The sequence below is a fragment of the Alosa pseudoharengus genome, unplaced genomic scaffold (genome assembly GCF_046254945.1).
Source record: "Alosa pseudoharengus isolate Yale_2024_CS ecotype anadromous, Long Island Sound unplaced genomic scaffold, YU_APseudo_1.1 YU_APseudo_1.1_scf_10, whole genome shotgun sequence".
In the NCBI taxonomy this organism is placed as follows: domain Eukaryota; kingdom Metazoa; phylum Chordata; class Actinopteri; order Clupeiformes; family Clupeidae; genus Alosa; species Alosa pseudoharengus.
Genome location: NW_027468565.1, coordinates 14,995,603 through 15,017,817, shown reverse-complemented (window position 1 = coordinate 15,017,817; position 22,215 = coordinate 14,995,603). Strand labels below are relative to the sequence as shown.

At 40.3% G+C, this 22,215-nt stretch overlaps 1 protein-coding gene across 1 annotated transcript in view; it reads right to left on the bottom strand.

The window, feature by feature from the left end:
- tasor2 (transcription activation suppressor family member 2) overlaps positions 1–22,215 on the bottom strand; it is a 47,992-nt gene that overhangs the window by 9,119 nt on the left and 16,658 nt on the right. Inside the window, exons 6-15 of the mRNA XM_076264938.1 lie at positions 20,845–20,982; positions 18,859–18,989; positions 13,814–13,827; positions 13,441–13,540; positions 13,178–13,272; positions 12,942–13,045; positions 12,779–12,851; positions 11,609–11,680; positions 8,775–11,408; positions 5,231–6,059 (exon numbers count right to left, since the gene is read on the bottom strand). Of these exons, the coding sequence (XP_076121053.1) occupies positions 5,231–6,059; positions 8,775–11,408; positions 11,609–11,680; positions 12,779–12,851; positions 12,942–13,045; positions 13,178–13,272; positions 13,441–13,540; positions 13,814–13,827; positions 18,859–18,989; positions 20,845–20,982 (4,190 nt within the window). The remainder of the gene's footprint in view (positions 1–5,230; positions 6,060–8,774; positions 11,409–11,608; positions 11,681–12,778; positions 12,852–12,941; positions 13,046–13,177; positions 13,273–13,440; positions 13,541–13,813; positions 13,828–18,858; positions 18,990–20,844; positions 20,983–22,215) is intronic.

Below are 22,215 nucleotides of genomic sequence, written 5' to 3'. Positions count from 1 at the left end.
TGACCCAAACCCGACCCAATGCTAATGTTACAACCCTAACACAGAAAAAGTAGGGATGTTGTGTAAAATGCAAATAAAACAGAATGTGATAATCTCGTGAATCCATATATAGCTGCAAAAAGGACACAGACAACATCATATTGAAAATGTCAAATTTGACTATTTCATGGAAAATATATGTTCATTTTGAATTTGATACCAGCAACACATTTCAAAAAAAGTTTGGACGGGGACAACAAAATGCTGGAAAAGTTGTGTAATCATAAAGACAACAATAGGAGGAATATTTCACAACTAATTAAGGTAACTGACATCATGGTTGAGTATAAAAAAGAGCATCACAGAGGCGGAGTCTTTTAAAGGTAAAGACGTCGAGATATTCATCACTCTGTGTAAACCTCTGTGGACAAATGATGAATCAATATAATTATAATGCTTCTTAACATTGCGAGATATTTGGCGATTTCATCATCTATTCTACAGTACATAATATCATTACAATATTCAGAGAATCCAGAGAGCTGAAAAACAATATTGGATGGCCGTGGTCTATTGGACCTCAGATGGCACTGCATTAAAACCAGACATGTTTCTGTAAAGAAAATCATTGTATGGGCTCAGGAAAACTTCCGATAACCATTTTCTATGAGCACAGTTTGATACTCAATTCACAAATGCTAGTGTAAACGTTACCATGCAAAAGAAGAAATTGTATTTAGACATAATACAGAAATGCCAACGTCTTATCTTGGCCTGAGCTCATTTAAAATGGACTGAAGTGGAAAAAGGTGGTCCTGTGGTTAGACCAATCAAACTATCCAACTTATCCCATTTGTTATAGTGCTCAGTTGAAAACCCAGCATCTATGATGGTGTGGAGGTGCATTAGTGCCTATGGCATGGGTATCTTGCACATCTACTGAAGCAAGGCACAATCAATTCTGAATGATGTACAGAGGTTTGGAGTAACATAATGTATACTGCTATCCAGAAAATATCCTTTTCAGGGAAAACAAATGACTACTAATTCTGCACATATTTGAACAGTATTCTCCATAGAGGAAGAGTTCAGGTGCTAAAATGGCCTGTCTGCAGTCCAGACCTGTCAAATTGGGTCCGTCATGGAATGAAAAACATGATTAAAAAGACCCCAGACTGTTGAGCAGTTGAAATCCTATATCAGCCAGGAATGGGACAACATTTAATTCTAGCAACTGGTCTCCTCAGTTCCTAAACATTTACAAAATGTTCTTAAATGAAGAGGTGAAGTGGCACAGTGGTAAACATGCCCCTGTCCCAAAGTTTTTTTTAAACATGTTGTTGGCATCAAATTCAAAGTGATTTGATATGTTGTCGATGTCCTTTTTGCAGCTAAATAAGGGTTTATGAGATTTGTAGATTATCACATTCTGTTTTTATTTGCATTTTGCACAATGTCCCAACTTTTTCTGTGTTGGGGTTGTATAATGATAATAAAGGTATCCACAACGTGTAATCAAAGTAACTTTACTGACAAGCTGTAGCATAACCATGGGAACAACTGTGACATAAGTGTATTGGTCTAGGGCTCAGGTTCAGATATAAACATTGAGGTGTCTGTCGGGCACAAACATGCATACCCTTCACATTTCTTACCTCTCTTTAGGGTTGGGTATCGTTTATCCGATACCGGTGCTAAATCGATACTTTTAAAACGGTTCCGGTGCCGAAACGGTGCCTGAACCGGTACTTTGTTTTAAAATTAAAATGGTCTAAAGCATGAATTGCTTTTTTGTATTGATAAGACCAATTTGAACATTAAATTAAACTGTTATATTCAATTTACTATCAATATCTCATTGCTCCTACTCATAATACATTTAAATGTTAAAACAGCTTGCCATGGATGCACACAATGGTAAGCTCTGCTTTGAAGTTTACCCAGTGTAGGCGGTTTGCCATAAGGTATGTTAAAACCGCTTGCCATAGAACTGACAGGTCATGGACAACGGCATTTGCAAGCAAGCTAATCTAACAGGGACTCTACTTTCCAGTTAATTCATTTCAGTGTGTTCCCAAATGCTTAAAGAAATTTCATGTCTTCCCCCATAAAACGCAATTTTTTGAACATGTAAGGCTACATTATGTCGGTGTCGAAGTGTTTAGATTCCCAGCGCTAGTAGGCCTAGGCATTTCAACAGCAACTATGGCTATGCGCTAACACCAGTCAGCTGAGTTAATTAGCGATAACATACTGAGAATCTCGGAGATGGTTCCGTAGCCTCTTTGACAGCTCAGTGACATCAGGTATGTAACCTACAGGTATGTAACCTACATACATTTTGCCAGCTAACTTTTAACATGATCTTCATATTCATTGTGATGCTATATGGGCCTCATGCACAAATAAGATTAATATCATGCCATTATGTTGTTTAGAACACAACGTGAAAACTTTATTTCACCTTACAACTTTGCCGATAACATTTCAAATAAATGCCAGTTAGCGCATTAGCAAGGATATTGTGTAAGGTATACTGTTGATGTTGTTTCATAGCCTTTTGCTTGTGTGTAGTTAGGCCCAATGCTAGATTTTGACAGAAGCTTGTGATATGGGCTCACGCAAGCTGTCAAACACTGTCCACTCGCCTATGTGATGGACCCCTCTGGTTTATACATCCAGTGTTTATGTTAGCTAACTGTATCTGGGTGTGTTGCTATCAGAGCAAGACGTTAGAGATGGCGCATGACATGCAGTGGTGCCTCGTATAAAAAAATGTATTAAAAAAAAACAACCGATTTAAGCACCGAAATGAGGCACCGAAATCCACGTTGTTATTCGATACAGTTACTACCGTTTGCATCGGCACCGGTGCCATATTATAACCGTGTTTCGGTGCCCAACCCTACCTCTCTTGCAGTGAACTCAAGCCAAATATTAGCTGATATTATCTTCGCTCTTGCTGACAATCAAGGTTTTGGTGGTGTAATCTGAACAAAACACTCATAAAATGAAGAGGATTGGACTGATTTTGGCTGCACAATATTATGCTATAAAATAAAATTGAATTAGCCTACAAGCTATTGGAGTGCAGAGGGATGCATGGTAGTAAATTGCGTGGAAGTAACTTGTGCTATTTTTCTTCTTATCAAAGAGTGAACTGAGCAGCAGGGACACTGCCAGACAATTGTGGTTAGGATCTGACATAAATGCTATACATCAAGTGTTTTGTGAAATAGAAGTTTCATTTAGGGTATTGTCTGGATAATTTGTAAGAAGTTTAATTTATTGTGTGGATATAGGTTTTGTCCCTTCCAATGGAGTATTTTTGTATTCAACCAACAATGGAGACCCTGTACCCTCTGGTGTGCATGTGTGTTTGGAGACAGGGAGGTGTAAGTCCCACTTTAGCCTAATACAAAGTCTAGCCTATCACAAGTAATTCTGCACAATGATATTCCGAACGCTGCTATCGAGTGATTTTGACCCAACCCACCCGCAATACTATCAGGACATCTTAGCTGCATCCGCCCTATTTCTGCTCCAGAGAAGGATTCTAATGCATCTTTTTGCCCATTTCATGTCCTGTTTTTTATAAGTATATACTCTTTTGACCCCGTGAGGGAAATTTGGTCTCTGCATTTATCCCAATCTGTGAATTAGTGAAACACAAACAGCGCAGTGAACACACAGTGAGGTGAAGCACATACTTACCCGGAGCAGTGAGCTGCCTGCTACAGCGGCGCTTGGGGAGCAGTGAGGGATTAGGTGCCTTGCTCAAGGGCACTTCAGCCGTGGATGTGGGCATGGGAGAACAGTGCTCAACTAGGGCTGGGCGATATGGACCAAAACTGACACCCCGATATTTTGGGGCTATGTCTTGAATTTCCCCTTGAGGATCAATAAAGTATCTATCTATCTATCTATCTATCTATCTATATACGATATATATCGATATTTTAAACAGAAGAGCTAAGTGTTTCATATCCACTCAACATGACAATTATGAAAACACAACCAGCTTTAATTAGAATGATTTCAGACTGCTCTAACACAGCTGTGCAAAAAAGTGTAAACAATAACATAGGCCTACCAATAGGCATAGTAGGTTACCAATAGGCATAGTAGGCTACTGCTCTGATAAAGCTGTACAAATAACAAAAGACCAATAAGTCGACCCTGACTGACAACACAGGCCTACATTGTACTGCACAATAGCCTACTGCAGAAAAAAACCCTGCATTTTTGTCATACAATGCAGTTTTTTTACCGTAAGGGTTTGATAGGGCCTAGATGACAAGCAAATGTAGCCTATGATGGCCTAGACATGTGTGACTTGACAACAAACAATTAGGCTACTTAAACAACGTAACTGAGTCACTCACCAAGAGTGTGATAGACGCTACCGTCAATTTGTATGCGTTCATTACCTTTTTGCATGTTCCGGTTTGTAAGAAAAAATCCCTATGCACAATTGAATGGGGTTTTGTTAATCATAAAAAATGATGCCCCTAACTGCTCGCAAGTTCCCGCGTGCATAGCCTATCCTCTTAATAAAATCAGCGTGTAGGTTGTCTCCCTGAGGACTTTAGATCTGCTATGTTGCTAAACGCAAGCACCCATAAGTGTATTTAAATTAGCTATGTACCAAAAATGACATTTTACCGTGAGTCGAAGAGCTGTAAACAGTGTTGTAACTTAAATCTGCGTGTACAAAACCGCTTGGAGCTCCAGTGGAATTTTGATTTCACAACGAGAATTCTCGGTCTAGTCATTGATGTGCCGACGGAAATAGGCATCAGCACCAACCTCTGATCACAGTAGACAAAATCTGACTCAGTGTCAGTCATGTTTGAAAGTTTGTTGTGCTGCGAGGGAGAACGTGCACACGCAAGGGGCGCAGTTGAGCAGAGCTGCGGCTGTCTGAATGGTCTGAACACAGAAGAGCAAGTGGCTTTGATAAAATGGCCCATTATTTGACATACCGGTATTACGATATTGTCTCAACTACATATCGTTTTCAAAAATATATCGGTCATAGTCGTACTACCGATATTATCGCCCAGCCCTATGCTCAACCACTTCCTCCGCCCACATTTTTCCTACTGGTCAGGGATCGAACCGGCAACCCTTCGGTTACAAGCCCGAAGCCCTAACCAGTAGGCCACGGCTCCCATCAACCATACTAAAAAAAATACTATACAACACAACTCTTCTCTTAAGACAATAAGAGTGACAAATTATGACATACCCATGCAGTGCTCTTGTGACAGCCTTATCGTGCGGGTCATTTGTGAACTTGCTATCCAGACTGAAGTCATACTGTTCCTGCCACAGTCTTGTCACTTTAATCGATCCATCTTTTTCAACAATCTGTCTGCGCCGTTTACATTTTCGCATCTCCTTGCTGTTGGATGGCAGTAGCTTTTTTATGGGTGGCTGTTGTTCCAATTCATTTCTGTTTACACAGGGCTGACGTTGTAGCAGTATCCAGTCTTTTCTTGTATTCAAAGGTCTGCCTTGCAGTTCCACAGAATTTGGCATAGTGAGGGAATCAGTACTTTTTCGGAAAGGTAAGGCCCGGAGGTGTGCACCTGACAGACCCAACACCAGAGATGATGGCTGTGAGTACGAGTGATCTTTGGAAATGAACACAACACACTCTCCCTTCATAACAAGACCCTTAGGCAATGGTGACCTTGGAGCTATCGGGATCTTTAATGACTTAGAGTCTCTCAATAGTGAATGGAGGACGGACACTTGAGAGCCGCATTCTTTCACACCGTCTCGCGTTCCCCGTCTTTGACCGAGCTTGCCCTCTGAATCTAGTCCAAGGTTTTGCAATCTTATTTCATGTTTCCCACTCCTGCAACTGAGGGCTATGTCAGCCAGTAAGGTCAGAGCATCAGCTGGCATACACAATGCGTTGACCACTCCTTCCACACTGCAGCTCTTCTGGCCTGAGCCAACACATGGCTCTTCCAAACCATGCCCAGTAAAAGAGTCATTGCCTGTTTGAGTATGTGCTTGTTTTAATTGTTCAGTGTTTTGAGATGCTGGTGTGTCAGAATTGAGCCGCTCTGTAAGGATAAAACAGACAAGAGGTAGGCATACAAATTATGTGAAAGTGCAAAATAAAAAATAAGCAGTACAAGTTGACAGATATTAGATAGATAATAGATATTACTATCGTTTTTGCGAATGAGCTAATATTTTTTATTTTCTTTGATAAGACAATAGTATTGAAAAGACAGTTTAGCGAAACATATGATATAGAAATGCTTTTGCTAGGGCTCCGAACACTTACATATTTTCAATGAATCTAATAACTGATATTAAATAGTGATGCAGATGATCATATGGTATATTCAACACCACCACACCAAGAATTAACTGAATTAAATTAAATTAAGCAATAAGCCTCAAGAGGTTGCAGGTTCCAGTAATTTTAGAATAGCTAAGGAACATTGTTAAGCGGCTAAAATCCCTAGCTGTTCTAAAATCACTGGAATCTACCTCACAGGGCTTACTGCTTAGTTGCTCACTTTTCTAAAATGGTTACAACATACTGTATACTTAAAATTGCAATGACAAATTGAATGACTTATTAGTAGATAATCATTCTTTCACCAAAAAAAATGTCTTCTATCAGCATGGTTGCCAAGCAACACTGAGACGCAGCAACTGGTGCATTAATACTGAGTGAAATGTGGTCAACGTGAAGGTTTGCGTTGGGTTTCACACTGGCATCAAGCACAATTCAGCCAATCACAATCAAAGACCGTAACTATCCGTTTTAGAAAGGCAATGTAACTAAATGAACAGATTGATTGAACTGTTTTTATCCCTCTTGATCATACTGGGATTCACTTACAGATAACACTGTGTTAAATAAATCCGCTTTGCATCAAAATCGCCTTGTTTTGTCTTCTCTCCACTTTTACAATCCTGAGCCTATGGGCCTACAGTTACTCCTTTTACAAATACATTTGCCATTTTACGAATACATTTGGGTTTTATTATTTGATTTTTTGCTGGATTTTCTCTGATTGCCTCGGAACACCTTGCGATACTTGAAAGGTGTACGTTCCAATAAAATAAATCTTCAATTTGGGAGACTCAGCTGAATCACTTTTTTATGTCTTTTATCATTATTATAGGCTCTTAGATTTTGTATTCTGTTCACGAAAGCAATTATTTCCTAAACATCCATCTGTATCAGTGTCAGCAGAAGTCAACTTAAAATAATTCCTATTCATTTTGATGAATTTCATATTAGACAAATGAATATGAGCTTTATTTATAGGCTTTCCCTATTGGCAATTAGCGCAAGTAGGTCTACAGGTTAGAGTTTAGATTCTCTGCCCGAGCCCGAACTTGGTCGGGCCGATATTTCCAGCCACTATCCTCGGGCCGGGCCGGGTCCTTGATCAAGCTTTTTTTTTTTTTTTTAATCATTAGCCTACTTGGGTGGGGAGCTAAAGCTATGCCATAGCCAGACTCAGAAATATTATATATTTATCAAAGTAGGCCTAAATAACAAGTGTATACAAAGTTATACAAGTTAGGCTCAGAGTTACTCTCAAATGTCATTTGTAATGTAATCTGCAACACGTGTCATGCGCAGCTTCTCCACTCGCACGCATCATACCGGGCCTGCTGTGCTGTATTGTGTAGCTTAAGTGCAACGTGAAGCTTGAAGATGTAAAGAAAAAAAATTAAAACAGGAGAAATAACTTCGAGCAAGTTTGGAGAAAAGTCGGAGGTATGCATTTGTCAGGTAGCCTATGCTTTGTTGCGTGCATTAAGTGCGCACGATGTTCACCTATGACAGCAAAAAGACTTTAAGATGAACATGAAGCAGGCTTGCCATGGCAGAAATAATGATAGCCAGCCTTCAATGTCCTCTTTTGTCACTTCTCCAAGCATAGGGCCTACACCTGAGAGCGAGGCAAGCCCTCACAGAGAAATGCGTTGAGTTTTGCTGCAGGGACATAATTTTACGTTGTAAGTGGCTTACGTTTCTTCATTCGGATTCATTTGCAATCCATTCCATTCTGAATAAACAAACATAGTTTAGCCTACATTCTTCATCCTCCGCTGCATTATTCATTAATATAATTCTAAACGGATTTCTGTAGCTCAAACAGCTCGGAATTGTAGTTGAGAACGTCAGTTAATGGCCCACGTATTTAAAAAAAATCGGGTTCGGGCTCATAATTACAGTTAATGTGTCGGGCCGGGTCGGGCTCAGGCACAATGTGCACGGGCTCAGGTAGGGTAGGGCTTGATTGTTTGGGCCCGATCTAAGCTCTACTACAGGTTGGAAGAGGCCTCTCAATCAGCATGATTAAGGCGGTCATCTCTTTTTACTAGATCATCAAAGTCTGGTGTCATGTTGGACGTTGAGATGCGCAAAACAGACGACAGATGGTTGGTCGTCACAGAGAAAGTCTATTCGCACACATATGTGAAACCGAATAAAACAGCCATTTTTTGTGCATGCCTCTGCGTGAAAATGAACCCTTGTTTAATGCACCGTAGAACTTGTCCAGTGAAGATGAAGAGAATTTCTCCTTGAGAGTAGGGTCACACTGCATGTCATGCATGCAGTATGATCATGAGTCAGATATCTTTTATTTATTTCTTTTCAAATTGTAAAGGCATCGCATGGGCCAGACTGAAGCACTATGACAACCTTAAAAAAGCATTTCCAGCATGATCCGGTAATAAAACTAACACAATCAAAAGTAACACATATTGTAATATCATCAATCTCATGAGAAAATACTTACCATTATCTTTGAAGACGTCCTTGGCTTTCCCCTTACGCCCTTTTCTTGAGGAATTGGCACGTTTCTTTCCTTTTGGTGATGCCTTTTTAGGCAATGGCACATTTTCATCAGATGAAACGTGCCTGATTTGAGCCTGCTTTGTCAAGTCTTCAGACAGCTTTATGCTAGGCTCCAAGTGTTTTTTGTAAGATGGTTCCTGTTCAGGACTCGGCGCACTCTGAGGTTTCTGACTTGGCTGAAGTTGCTCTGAATCTTCAGTTGTTGGAATGGCTGGGCTGATTTGATCTGGGTAACCCTGAGTGACACTGTCACTGTTGCTTTTACAGTCATCTTTGTTTTTATCATTACCTTGGGGTCTCTCTGAATTAGGCTTTGTCAAGTCTTCAGACAGCTTTATGCTAGGCTCCAAGTGTTTTTTGTCAGATGGTTCCTGTTCAGAACTCGGCGCACTCTGAGGTTTCTGACTTGGCTGAAGTTGCTCTGCTAGGCTGACTTGATCTGGGTAACCCTGAGTGACACTGTCACTGTTGCTTTTACAGTCATCTTTGTTTTTATCATCACCCTGGGGTCTCTCTGAATTAGGCTTAGACTCAGTTTTTTCCCCCTCCGTTCCCTTTTCTGCAGCTGAATCACTATCTTTTTTGCCTCTCCTCAAAACAGTTCTTAACTGACTGATTGAAATAATAGTGTATTCAGTGGCTCTTTTCTTTTTCTTTTGAGAAAGTTCTGTGCTACCTGCTTCTTTAACTTTTTCAGGATCTGTTGACTGAGTTTCATCTGCAGCTATTTTTACTGCACTGGAAGACTCATTTCCAGTGTTTTGTTGATCCTGAAAAGTAGGAGATGTGTGGACTGTCTGACATGGTGTGTCTGAATTTTGATCTGGGGATTCCTCCGAGTGTTTTGTAGTTGCCTCTGTTTCTTTGGTCAAAGGTAGTGAATCTTGTTTGTCATTTACTTTTGGTACCAAATCAGCATTTATGGTCTCATTGATATCTACACTGTCCGCTTTATGTGATGATTTTGAAAGTGAAATCGACTCTTCAACCTCAACCTCTGTTTTCTTTAAACCACTTTCACCATCAGCTGTTTTCTGCCGCTTTACCACTAAATCTAAATCCTTATTAGGCACTTCAGAGCCATGGGGAACAAATATCCTTCCACAGTCAGTGACTATAGTTTTTAGACCATATCTTAGACTCTCTCTCTCCATCTTCCTTTTCATTGGATGGATTTGTGTAGTCTCTTTACTAGATTCTCCCAAAAGCTCTATCTTACCCCTGTTGGGTACATCAGTTTGACCGTCCTGGTCTTTCCTGCAACGTCTAGGTAGACTTTTCCAGTTAGTTTTAGAGAGAATATCAGCTTCAAATGAAATGTTTTCTACTTTTTCCTGACTCGGGGAATCACTATTTTCCCAACATTCACTGGTGCTGCTTGGCAATTCAACCTGATCAACAGATGGCTTATCCTCACTGTTCAGTTTCAGCAGGATTGACTGGTCCTTTTCAGTATCGGGTTGGTGCTGTTCAGCTCCCATGCATTGACCATCTGAGTCCTTGGTTGCAACACCAGGGGATAAACTGCTGGAATGCACTGACGTCATCTTTGACACAGACGTTTTAGATATTCTCTTGCGTTTCCTGCCTCTACGCCGAGGTAGGCTCCTCCAGTCAGTTTGAGATGGTGCTCTCTTCTCTATTTCTGGACCCAGATGCACATCTGGCTCAGTCATAACAATTTTGGCATCACTAGCCTCCAAAGGTGCATTGGTCTTTGAACTGATAGGGAGTCTACTTTCATTTGTCACCACCTCCTGAGCAGCTGCGCTCATCTGCAGTGCTTGGTCATCACAAGAGTTCACAGTGTCACACTCCTTTGGGAAAGAAGGTGTCAATACATTTGTTGTGACCACTGCAGCTGTAGGCTGAGTTATCTCCATGGATATTGTTGTTTCTCCAAGATCAAACCCTAAAGTTGTAGGTAAAGTTTTGAGGGCAGGAATGCTTTCCTTGCTCAGTATCTCAGTATCACTGAGTTTACTTAAGTCAGACAGTTCAGGCTGTATGGATTTAGGGGGTGACTCTGGCTCACAACTTTCTGATAACTGTTCAGCTGCAGGTTGAATCTCCACAAATGTGTCAGTAGGGCAGCTGGCATCTGCTTCCGAAGGCTTCTCAAGCCATACAACTGTTGGGCTCCTAGGAGATTCCTCTGGTGATGAGATACAGTAATACACCTCATCATCGGGGTCGTCTCTGCGCTGCTCTCGACCTGCCAAAAGCAGCTCAGTAGCTCTTTTCACAGGAAACTCAAAGGAGCAGGGCTGATCCAAATATGACCTCACTTGTAATTTGATGACTTCTGTCCACTTTGGTGTTGGAAAAAGGTGTTTGAACACATAAGGCACATCATACTGGTCAGGAAACATACTGGCCTCTCTTTGGGGACTGCTTTGCAATCCTGGATGAATCAGAGTCCCATAATGCTCAAGGTGTTTCTCCAGGAGTAATGTAATCTTCTCATGCTGACCCGGACCAGACTTCTCCATTTCTGTCTCTGCATAGTTCAATGCTGGCAGAACTTGGAGAACTTCCGATGATAGTGGTGACTTTCTACGACAACTCTTAGTATCTGAAATAGATAGAAGATATTCAAATAAGAATCTTAAAGGAGAGTTCAGAAAGAGAGAACTAACAAGACTAAATTTTAGACAGTGTACTAAAGATTGTATTATTATTATTATTATTACTACAGATAAATACATCTTTATAATTACTGTTTTAAAAATAACATCAGTTTGATTTGCATTTTTGAAAATGATAAAGATTTACCTCGCTGTATAGTTCGAGAGTCTGGGAATATAAACATGCCTTGTAATGCCTCTTTTTTCTCTGAATTTGCATCTGAAACAAAGTCACAGTTGGAATCCATTCCAAAAACAAACAATCCTTACTGTGCTGTTGCAACAAGCTGTAGCGAGGGCCTGTCTGATCTGCAAACTGTCAACAAATTAATAACAGACTAGCACTGATCAAGTCATTTAAATATTTATATAATGGCAAAAGAGACTTGAAACTGGCCAATATGGGATCATCTCATGAATGTAGCTACACTATGGGCCCTATTATGTCCAGTCCGTATTGGGTTTATTTATGAAACATTATGAAATGTCCGGCGCAAGAAGGTGGGTCTTATGTTTTTTAATCAGTCATGGGTGTGTTTTGGGCGTAACATCATTTAAACCAATGAGAATGACATCTGCATCGGTATTTTGACGGTCAGTGGCGCATTTGAAGGAATCTGCAAGACTGTATGGAACAGTTATTCCACTAAACCATGCTTTACTAAAACCTAGCATAGTATAGCCTTCACACATTTGCACTCATCTATTATTTGAACTCATTGGCAAAGTGAAACTAACTTCACCATGGTGTCAGTCCATGACAAAACAGTTCTTCACAGTAAGTTACTTTCAGTATTGACTACATCTTGATGTGGGTCTGGCTCGTCAGCATTGACAGATTAATTGACTAAAAACATAATCGTTAGTTGCAGCCTTATAAATCACTTTAAGTTGTTGCAAGCTTTTGCAAGCCGTTGTTATACAAATCGCAGTTGCAACATTTTAGAACACTTGTACCTCAAGGTTGCTCTGCTACTTGGCCAAATCTGACCAAATCTGTTCCTATCTGTCTACAAAGAGTGGTGTAACAAAGGTGTTCTTATAGAAATACTAGGGTAAACTATCCACTTGTTTTAGAACACTTCATTGCAGCAAGGTTCTGACTTAACATTGTACCTCATCTCGTTTTTTTGATCTGAACTGGCCTTTATCTGAAAAGATATCCTTCAACAAAAGGTGATGTCAATTACTGTACCATGACACCACAATTGAGATTCATGATATCAATAGAAAGATCACAGTCTGAATATTATCATTTGAATAATGCATTGTAACACAACTGGAACATGAACTGCAGAAATTGAAGGAAGTGTTCTACCTTCATACGAAAGGAAGTAAGATGAGTGCAACAGCACAAAAAAACCAGCGTCATCCAACTGAAAAACAAGAGCCTGTGGGCAGAAAAGTTCTCATGATGAGTACTAAGTTAAGACTATTGGTGTAACATTATTCTAGAAAAAGTAATGTCTTCAAAAACTCACCATGTCTTTCTCCTTCACCTCCTCAGTGAGAATTGAGAGAAGGTTGTCATCTGCCACAGTGGATACCACTTCAAAAAGAGTGCAACATTTTCCTCCCACCATAACTGCAATAACAGAATTACAATACAGAGGAAACGGTACTTTGTTTATGAAATCATCTACCACAAAACTGGCCTTCAGACATTATGGACACAAAATTAACACAAATATGGATGTCAAACTGATCCAAACCCTACCTTCACCAGAAAAACAGGTTTCAAAAATTTCTTTTGGCAATAACATCCTCAGATCAGATACTCTCATTACAGTTTTGATCTTTAATGTCTTCGGGCTGAAATGACACAAGATATGAAGCAAGACAACATATGAAAGAATGGTAAGATATCAATGCAATGAGACATTAATTGATTAAATGACATTGGTTGTTAAATAAGTAATGATTAAGTCTAATGTAACAAGCTTTTCGACCATAAATGTAAAGTAAAAAGTAGGAACATACAGTTTAGCTGGTAATAGAGCTCCATTGCTGGACTTTAGTCCAATTTCATAGACTAAAGAATTAACCACCAATTGGCCTGTCCAGGGCTGGTAGTAAAACACTGTTTAAAAGAAGAATGGTGCAATCTCTAAACAGATGAAATCTTAGAAAATACAGTAGAAAACTATAGTAGTTGATGATGTACGTCAAACATATAAAAATCTATATATAAAATCCATAACATTTAATATAACTATGGCTAAATGTCCAGGAATTTTTAAGTTATTCTCAGCACTCAAAAACATTAACTGTTGACATTTAGGCTTCTGTGGTAGTTGTGTAATACCAATCTAAGGTCAAAAGAAATGTATATGTGTAGTAACATAACTCTTACCTGTTTTCTCTTGACTGAAAAAGATAGAACAGAAGAAGACAGAAGAGATGTGAACATAGTGCACAGTACCATGTACTTCAGTTACATCCAGTATGTGAGTTCACAAGTGAAATATGCAAAATACCATCATTGCATTTACAAAATGTTTTGTAACCATTTCCATTGTTTTTTGTGACAGTTTATAACCATTAAAATATCTTATAGAATAATTTGGGGAACCCACAAGGTATCAGTATTTTCTACACGGACGGACGGTTTAGGGCGGACGGTTTTGATATTTTGGGCCTTTCCGAAACTAATCCATACCCACTCCTCTTGGTTACTGAGTGAACTCGGGTGGGAAGCACTGTGAATCCGCAAAAAAATGATACACACGTGTGAAAATTACAACCAGTTGAGAAAAAAAATAATTGCGATGGAACTATGTCCTGAAATAAAGAAATAAATAACTTCATAACTCTTTCAATGTAGAACAACTTTAGCAAAGACAAATAGTAGCCTATAGAAGTAGCCTACCCACTGTACATAGCCTCTCCTTGCACAGTATTTTTTGTTTTTATATCAGTAGTTATGTAAGGGATAATGGACGACACGGTGTTCAGTTAACAGAAATTAATGGAAGTTTGAAGTTATAAAACAGCCCGATGTGCATCGGAGGGCCGTTTAAACCTTGTAAGTGCATTAATTTCTGTTAACTGAACACCGTGGAGTCCATTATCCCGCTTATACCACTGTTGCTACTTGCGTTGTGTACATTTCCTGTTATAATTTAAACGTTTTAATCGCTAAAATTGTCTTGTTTGTAGAACTATCGTAAAACCACCAATTACCAACCCTTTCATTCAAAAATTCTAAAACAACGATGTGTTTTAATACTTCAAAATTTGATAAATGAACCTTACATTTTTCAGTAGCCATAGGTGTGTAGATTTGAACAAAATCTAGTTTGGTTCTTGATACATATGAACTAATTTCTCAACTTGCAGGACAAACTGCCGTTACTAGTTCTAAAAGGTCCGCTCTAGAATCTTTGGTTGCTATGGCCAAAGGCCAGTCATTAGTTCTATCTCTCCCGTTCTCAAGTGGGCATATCCCAGGATTCTGATAAACTTAAGCTTTGAAACATCGCTTTTTTACTTAGCCTAATGCATCCAATTAGCTAAAAAGCCACCTCCGTCATATGCTAATGTTGCTATGTTCTGAAAGTCTGTATTTTATATCTCGGATGCAACGTGACAGTTCATTTAAACTTCATGAGTTCGGCGAATTAATATACTAGTGTGATACGGGCAAAAAATTGGATCTACTTCATTGGTGGGCAAACAACATACGGTTAATACACGTTCTAAAGAACGCAGGACAATGGGAAATTTAACCAGGCAGTGGAATAAAACAATATAATAATAATAATGGTAATAACGATGATAATAATAATAATAATAATAATAATATAGACTACATAATATAATATATTATTATAGAGGCACCTTTCTACTAACTAACATATTTTCAGCGGGAAACACTGACCGCAGCTTATTTAACTAAAAAAAATCGTGAGAATATCGCATTGTGAACTTAAAATCCTTAATCGTTTCGAAACGTGAGTTGAGCGTATTGTTACATCCCTAGTGCGCAGGGTATAATACTGCACTCTTTGGGACGAATTTGGGAGTGGAATCAGGTTCTGACACAGCCTATGCATGGATTTGTTTACAGGTGTATTTACACAGAACTCACATTTGTATGAAGCGTTCATGACGTGCCACATTAATTGATGCATCCTCGACAAGGGGGCATCAGTGTTCACTCGGCGTTGAAGGGTTTATAACTCACTACCACTTAACAGTAATCGGTTTTGGATGGTCCTTAACTCATTGGCTGCCAATGACGTCTATAGATGTCAATTTAAATACAACCGTTGACTGCCAATGACGTCTATAAACGTCAATTACGTTTTTCAACGTGGCGGGCTGGAGAACGATCTGGCGGAGCTTGTCACTACAAGTCAGGCTTGTAAACAGAGAATGTACTAGCAAACTGACCTGCTAGGTGGCCCTAGGAAGCCCTAGGAAGCCAGAGTGGTAGAGAAAACAGCTAATCAAGCTATATGATGTCTATGGCTGAAGCCTATTAGAAGAAAGAGAACATGGTGCTGGTGAGACGTAATAATAAATTCATAAACTGCAGACAGCTAACACTCGAACAGAGTATGTGTCGCAGTAGTGTCGCGATCATTGCTAACAACCGAGACCAAGGAGAGGCACAATGTAGAGCCACTGACGAAAAACCCGGGCCAAATGGAGAGAGTAGCACACTGCATGTTTCACCACAGCTCAGCTAAGCAGACAGCTCCGAATCAGATAATGAATTCAGTGAACCTGACCCGGATTCTTCAGATGAGTGCTTGCCGTCTGGATCAACCGGGAACTATTTACTTGGTTATATATTTGCAAAAAAAATATTATTTTGCTATCAAAAGACCTTTCTCAATGTTGTTTTTGCTGTTTTATGGAAGGAAACCACTTTTCATATGTTGGAGGTGTCACTAGAGCAAAAAAGTTTATTTTCACAAAAAGCTTGTTTTCTCCATTTTTAGGTCAAAAACAGATGTTTTTGGTAAAACCAACCAGTGTTCTACTACCGATTACAAAATAACGGAAAAAGGTAGAAACAAAGGTTTTTTTTCCTGATGAAAGAAGAGTCTACTCTTTCTTTTGATAGTTTAGGTGTTTACATAGTCATAAAACACACTGTTCTGTGAGTCTTGGAAAATCAGTCAAAATGCTGTAAAAAGCTTGACAGTATGGGGCTCTCTGCAATTAAAATGGCTGGCAGCCAATGACTTCATACTCTGCATGAACGTGAAAACGGAGGGAGAGGGTGAAGTGACTAGTTTCGGAAAAGCCCTTTGTTTTCTCACTGTTCTCTTGTTTTGCCATGTTTTGTATTTCTGTCCCTTCCTGTTGTGCCTTGGTTTTTCTTCCTGTATCCTGTACCATGCACTCCTTTTTTATCCTTATCATGTGCTCCTTGTTTTTTGTACCCCTGTCTCCGCCCTCTCACCGGAGTCTCCTTCTGTTCCCCTTATCATTGCCTTGTTCCTTTCCTGCCTGTGCCTTGTCAATCTTCCTAAGTCCTGTGTATTTAAGCCCCTAGTGTTTGTTCTCTCCTTTCCTGTTTAAATGTTTAAATGTTGTTGTAGTTAGGGAAAGTTAGACTTTTTTTCCGCCTATCTGCAAAAACATTTCTTACCAATAGCTTTTTTTACTATGTGTTCCTATAGGTGTCTAGAAACACCTTCCAATTTATCCACGGCCAAATCCTCGGGGAAACACCTGGAGAGCCCATCAAGTTTGGGGTGCCCAGAGGGACTGGACGAAAATAATGAAAACATTTTGTTGACCAATATTAGCTTTTGAGATGTCTAACTAGGGGTTTTTAGGGGTGCTGAATCTATCCCAGCCATAAGTTTTGAGTAAAGATTACTCCAAATTTAACAAACCTCATCCCTCAACTCCCCTTCACTTCCTCACTCCTGTTATCTTCTGGCTGGTTGATGTTCTGGCAAGAGTTACCATGACAGTTCCAACAAGCAGAAATACACTTGACTCCTTGCTTTTTACAGCAGCACCTGAGAGTGTCACAGACGCCTGCACAGTTGCAGCTGACAAACTTCAGAAGGTAGTCTGGTGCAATGGGATCTGGTGTGACTGGTGCATAATCATGTTCTCCTTGTTTCTATCCACACTCAAGGACATCTAGTGATGGATTTTGTAGCAGTAGCCAATCTCTGGTCTGGAGATATGCCCGCAGAGAGTGCTATGCTGCACCTCCTGTAGTCGGAGGTAGTTTCTAAGACTTGACACTAGTTATGTTGTCCTCACGAGTTTTACATGTTGCTCACTGTCCACCCTCAACGTTGGACACTCTTTTCTCTCTCTATCTCACACACACACACATTTATGCACATTGACTCTCTCACAAACACATTCACAACCACACACCCACACATCTATGCACATTGACTCTCTCACAAACACATTCACAAACACCCACCCACCCACACCCACACAAACACATATGCACACACTTACAAATAAAGTTCACACCTTCACTGATACTGTCTCTCTCTCTCACACACACACACACACGCACAAATACACACACATGCAAAATGTCCTTTCTCACACACACCATGTTGAGACAAAACTATCTGTGATTATAGTACCAGTGTGTTACACGCAAAGTGTGTGTGTGTGAGAGAGAGAGAGAGAGAGAGAGAAAGAGAGTCCAATGCGGAGAGTGGATGGTAACATAACAACCAGATCCCATTGCACCAGACTACCTTCTGAAGTTTGTCAGCTGCAACTGTGCAGGCGTCTGTGACACTCTCAGATGCTGCTGTAAAAAGCAAGGAGTCAAGTGTATTTCTGCTTGTTGGAACTGTCATGGTAACTCTTGCCAGAACATCAACCAGCCAGAAGATAACAGGAGTGAGGAAGTGCAGGGGAGTTGAGGGATGAGGTTTGTTAAATTTTAAACTGATTAAGAAAGTTTTGTTTTGTAATTGTTCAATAAAACCACTTGTTATGGATTTTTTATGGACTTGGAGTAATTTTTACTCAAAACTTATGGCTGGGATAGATTCAGCACCCCTAAAAACCTCCAGTTAGACATCTCAAAAGCTAATATTGGTCAACAAAATGTTTTCATTATTTTCGCCCAGTCCCTCTGGCCACCCCAAACTTGATGGGCTCTCCAGGTGTTTCCCCGAGGATTTGGCCATGGATAAATTGGGAGGTGTTATTAGACACCTATAGGAACACATAGTAAAAAAAGCTATTGGTAAGAATTTTTTTTGCAGATTGGCGGAAAAAAAGTCTAACTTTCCCTAACTATTGTGTGTCTTCTAAATGTTATTACTGAATCTGAAATAATCTTGTTGTTGTGCATTAGGGTCACACCTCTGCTAGTATTGTGACATCCAAGGTTGAGTTTGCATAAATACTACACATATCCTCTACAAGGCCATAGAGTTACTGTACCTTTTTTCTGATGATTCAGGAACAGTAGGATGTGCTTTGCCATAAGAAAATGCCACTATTGCAAATGGGCACACATGTCGAGGACACTTCTCTGTGTCTTTACCTCCAGTCAACAGCTCATACATGTAGTGCTGTAAGATGCAAACACAACATTGCTCGGGAACGCACATTTTACGTAAAAAAACATTGCTTTCATGGTCAACAAAACATTTTTTAGTGATCATTTCAATCACAACCTCAGCATATCAACATGAGCTGTTTAGTCATATTGTCTAGCCTTAATCCATACTAAACAACATCAAGTGTAGAAATTTTAGTTAAAACATTCAAAAGAATAAAAATAGAGTAGAAATACTCATTTTGATGTAATGTCAAAAACGCCTATGCTCCATGTTGCCCAGATCCACTAAGCGTAACATGCTAATCAGCTAGTTTTGTCTATGCTTTGGACTGTACTTCCACGTTGTACGCCAAGACGCATTCTATCAAATGCCTGCTATACACATCAATGAAATAGTGCTGTCAAGGACGTAATGGAGGTTTCAAGGCAACTCAAATTCTACACATAATCACTGTTAACATTCTGCCAGAGTGACTAAAATGACCATCACCATACTTTTAATGTGAACCGGGATGTTGTATGAGATAAATACTGTTGTATGAATTATACACTGCTCAAAACAAATAAGGGAACACTGGAATATAGGAGTATAGCATCAAGTCAATCACACTTGTGGGATATTGATCTGGCCAGTTACGTAACAGAGGTGGTTGTGAGTCAGTTTCACCTGCTTTGGTGTCAACGAAATTAACTACAGGTGCACTAGAGGGGCGACTATGAGACAACCCCCAAAACAGGAATGGTTTTACAGGTGGTGGCAACTAATCATTTTTTCATCTTTATCCTTCTTGACTGATTTTTGACTAGTTTCGTATTTAGCTAGGGTCAGTGTCACTGGTCAGAGGTTGCACAGGTAGTCCAGCTCCTCCAGAATGGCACACCCATACATTCCATTACCAGAAAGATTGCTGTGTCTCCCAGGGTCCTGTGCTCACTGCTCAGCACTGTGAAGCTCAATTGGTATTTGCCATAGAATACAAAATTGGCTGGTCTGCCACTGCCGCCCTGTGCTTTTCAGAGATGAGAGTAGATTCACTCTGAGCACATTTAACAGACATGAAAGGGTCTGGAGATGTCGTGGAGAATGTTATGCTGCCTGCAACATCATTCAGCATGACCGGTTTGGTCCTGGGTCAGTGATGGTCTGTGGAGGCATATCCTTGGAGGGATGTACAGGGCAAGACAACAGCACTCTCACTGCTCTTAAGTATCAGGATGAAATTTTCCGACCCATTGTCTGACCCTGCACTGGTGCAGTGGGCCCTGGGTTCCTCCTGGTGCACAACAATGGTCGGCCACAGGGGTGGCAGGGGTGTGCAGGCAGTTCCTGAAGGATGAAGGAATTGATACCATTGACTGTCCCCCACACTCCACGGACTTAAATCCGATAGAACACCTCTGGAACATTATGTTTTGGTCCATCCAACACCAGGGGTTGCACCACAGACTGTCAAGGAGCTCAGTGATGGGCGTGCCCACATTTGGGAGCAGATCTCCTAGGACATCATCCACCGTCTCATTAGGAGCATGTTCTAACGTCGTCAAGCATGTGGGGGTCATATGAACTACTGAGTACCATTTTGAGTTGCTGTGACGAAATTTAGGCAAAATGGACTACAGTAGTCTGCTGCATCATTTTTTCACTTTGATTTTTGGGGGGGTCTTTGAATTCAGCTTTCTGTAGGTCGATCATTTTCATTTGCAAAAAAACAATGTGGCATCCTTTCACATAAAACATTATCCAATCCATATCAGTATAGATATCCAGGATGATGTTTTTTCCCATTGACATCTGATGTGTTCTGAAAGTGTTCCTTTATTTTTTTGGAGCTGTGTATATGCATTACAATTGCTCTTTGAAATACCTGAGTTCTCTCAAATGCCAGAAAGGAGCTGGTAGTGGCTGTGACTGTGCTGAGTTGATCTGACTCATGGCAGTCAAACCCTTCTGTGGGAGGAGTGAAGTTCACAGTGTAGTTGTCACTCATTTCTTTCACTCGGCCCTTTTGACAAGACAGGAATAGTTAGCCAAAGATGCATATCACCACACAATTTCGTTCTAATCACTACATACAAAACAGTTGTGGAAAAGTTTATTTATATTTCATGTTAAAAACCAACATTAGCATAGAATAATGTATTCTATATAATGAACATAATGCAGGGTTTAAGGGAGAATTCCGGTGTGATATTGACCTAAACATGATACCGAGTGTGAACGTATGTCTCATAGCCTATCTCGGCTTGTCCCCTGCACTCCAAAATCTGGCGCTAGTTAGCCGATGCTACCAACAGCTTTTTCAATGGTGGTGCTTCTTCATCGGGCTAGCCATGCAAATAAATCACTGTTTTACACCATTTACGAGGCTCAATGTATCTCCACACTTCATTGGTAGACTTCCGAGGGCCCTGACATTTAAAACGAGACATTGAGAACTTTACTCTACATTGAGTAGTTTACTTACAAGACGATTTATACAGACAGTATCTTCACGAAGTTTAGCGTTTGCAGCCATCTTGAATTTAGTCACGATAAGTCGAGCGACGAGTAAGAATGAACAGGTATGATAAGGGATCAGATTCCAAAAATAATTCAGTGGAAATGCATGGATTCCAGTTTCTTAGCAGCAACTGGAATCCATGCATTTCCACGGAATTATTTTTGCAGACAAGGTGTAAAACAGTGATTTATTTGCATGGCTAGCCCGATGCCGAAGCACCACCATTGAAAAAGCTGTTGGTAGCATCTGCTAACTAGCGCCAGATTTTGGAGTGCAGGGGACAAGCCGAGATGGGCTATGAGACATACGTTCACACTCGGTATCATGTTTCAACACACTTTAGGTCAATATCACACCGGAATTCTCCTTTAAAGTAGAGGTCTGCACTCCCGCAAGAGTACCACGGGACCCACGGGTCGTGACACAAAAGAGTGCGGCACGGGACATGTTTTGAAAGCTCTATGCCGGAGCGGGCGGGATGAGAGAGGTGTGTTTGCGGGTGCGGGAGTAACAGATGATTCACTAGCATAGCTGTGTTACAGTAGCCTATTCAGAATCAAGAAACTAAAAATCATATCAGACATCTGGCAGTCTTTTTCAGTTGTGTGTGTCAAGTGCTCCTTTTGTAAAACTGAATATCACTCCTACATATAGGCCTATTGCGGGCTTTTGCGGACAGGAGTGGGACCTAATGTTACAGATGCAAGCGGGAGCGGGACTAACAATGACACATTA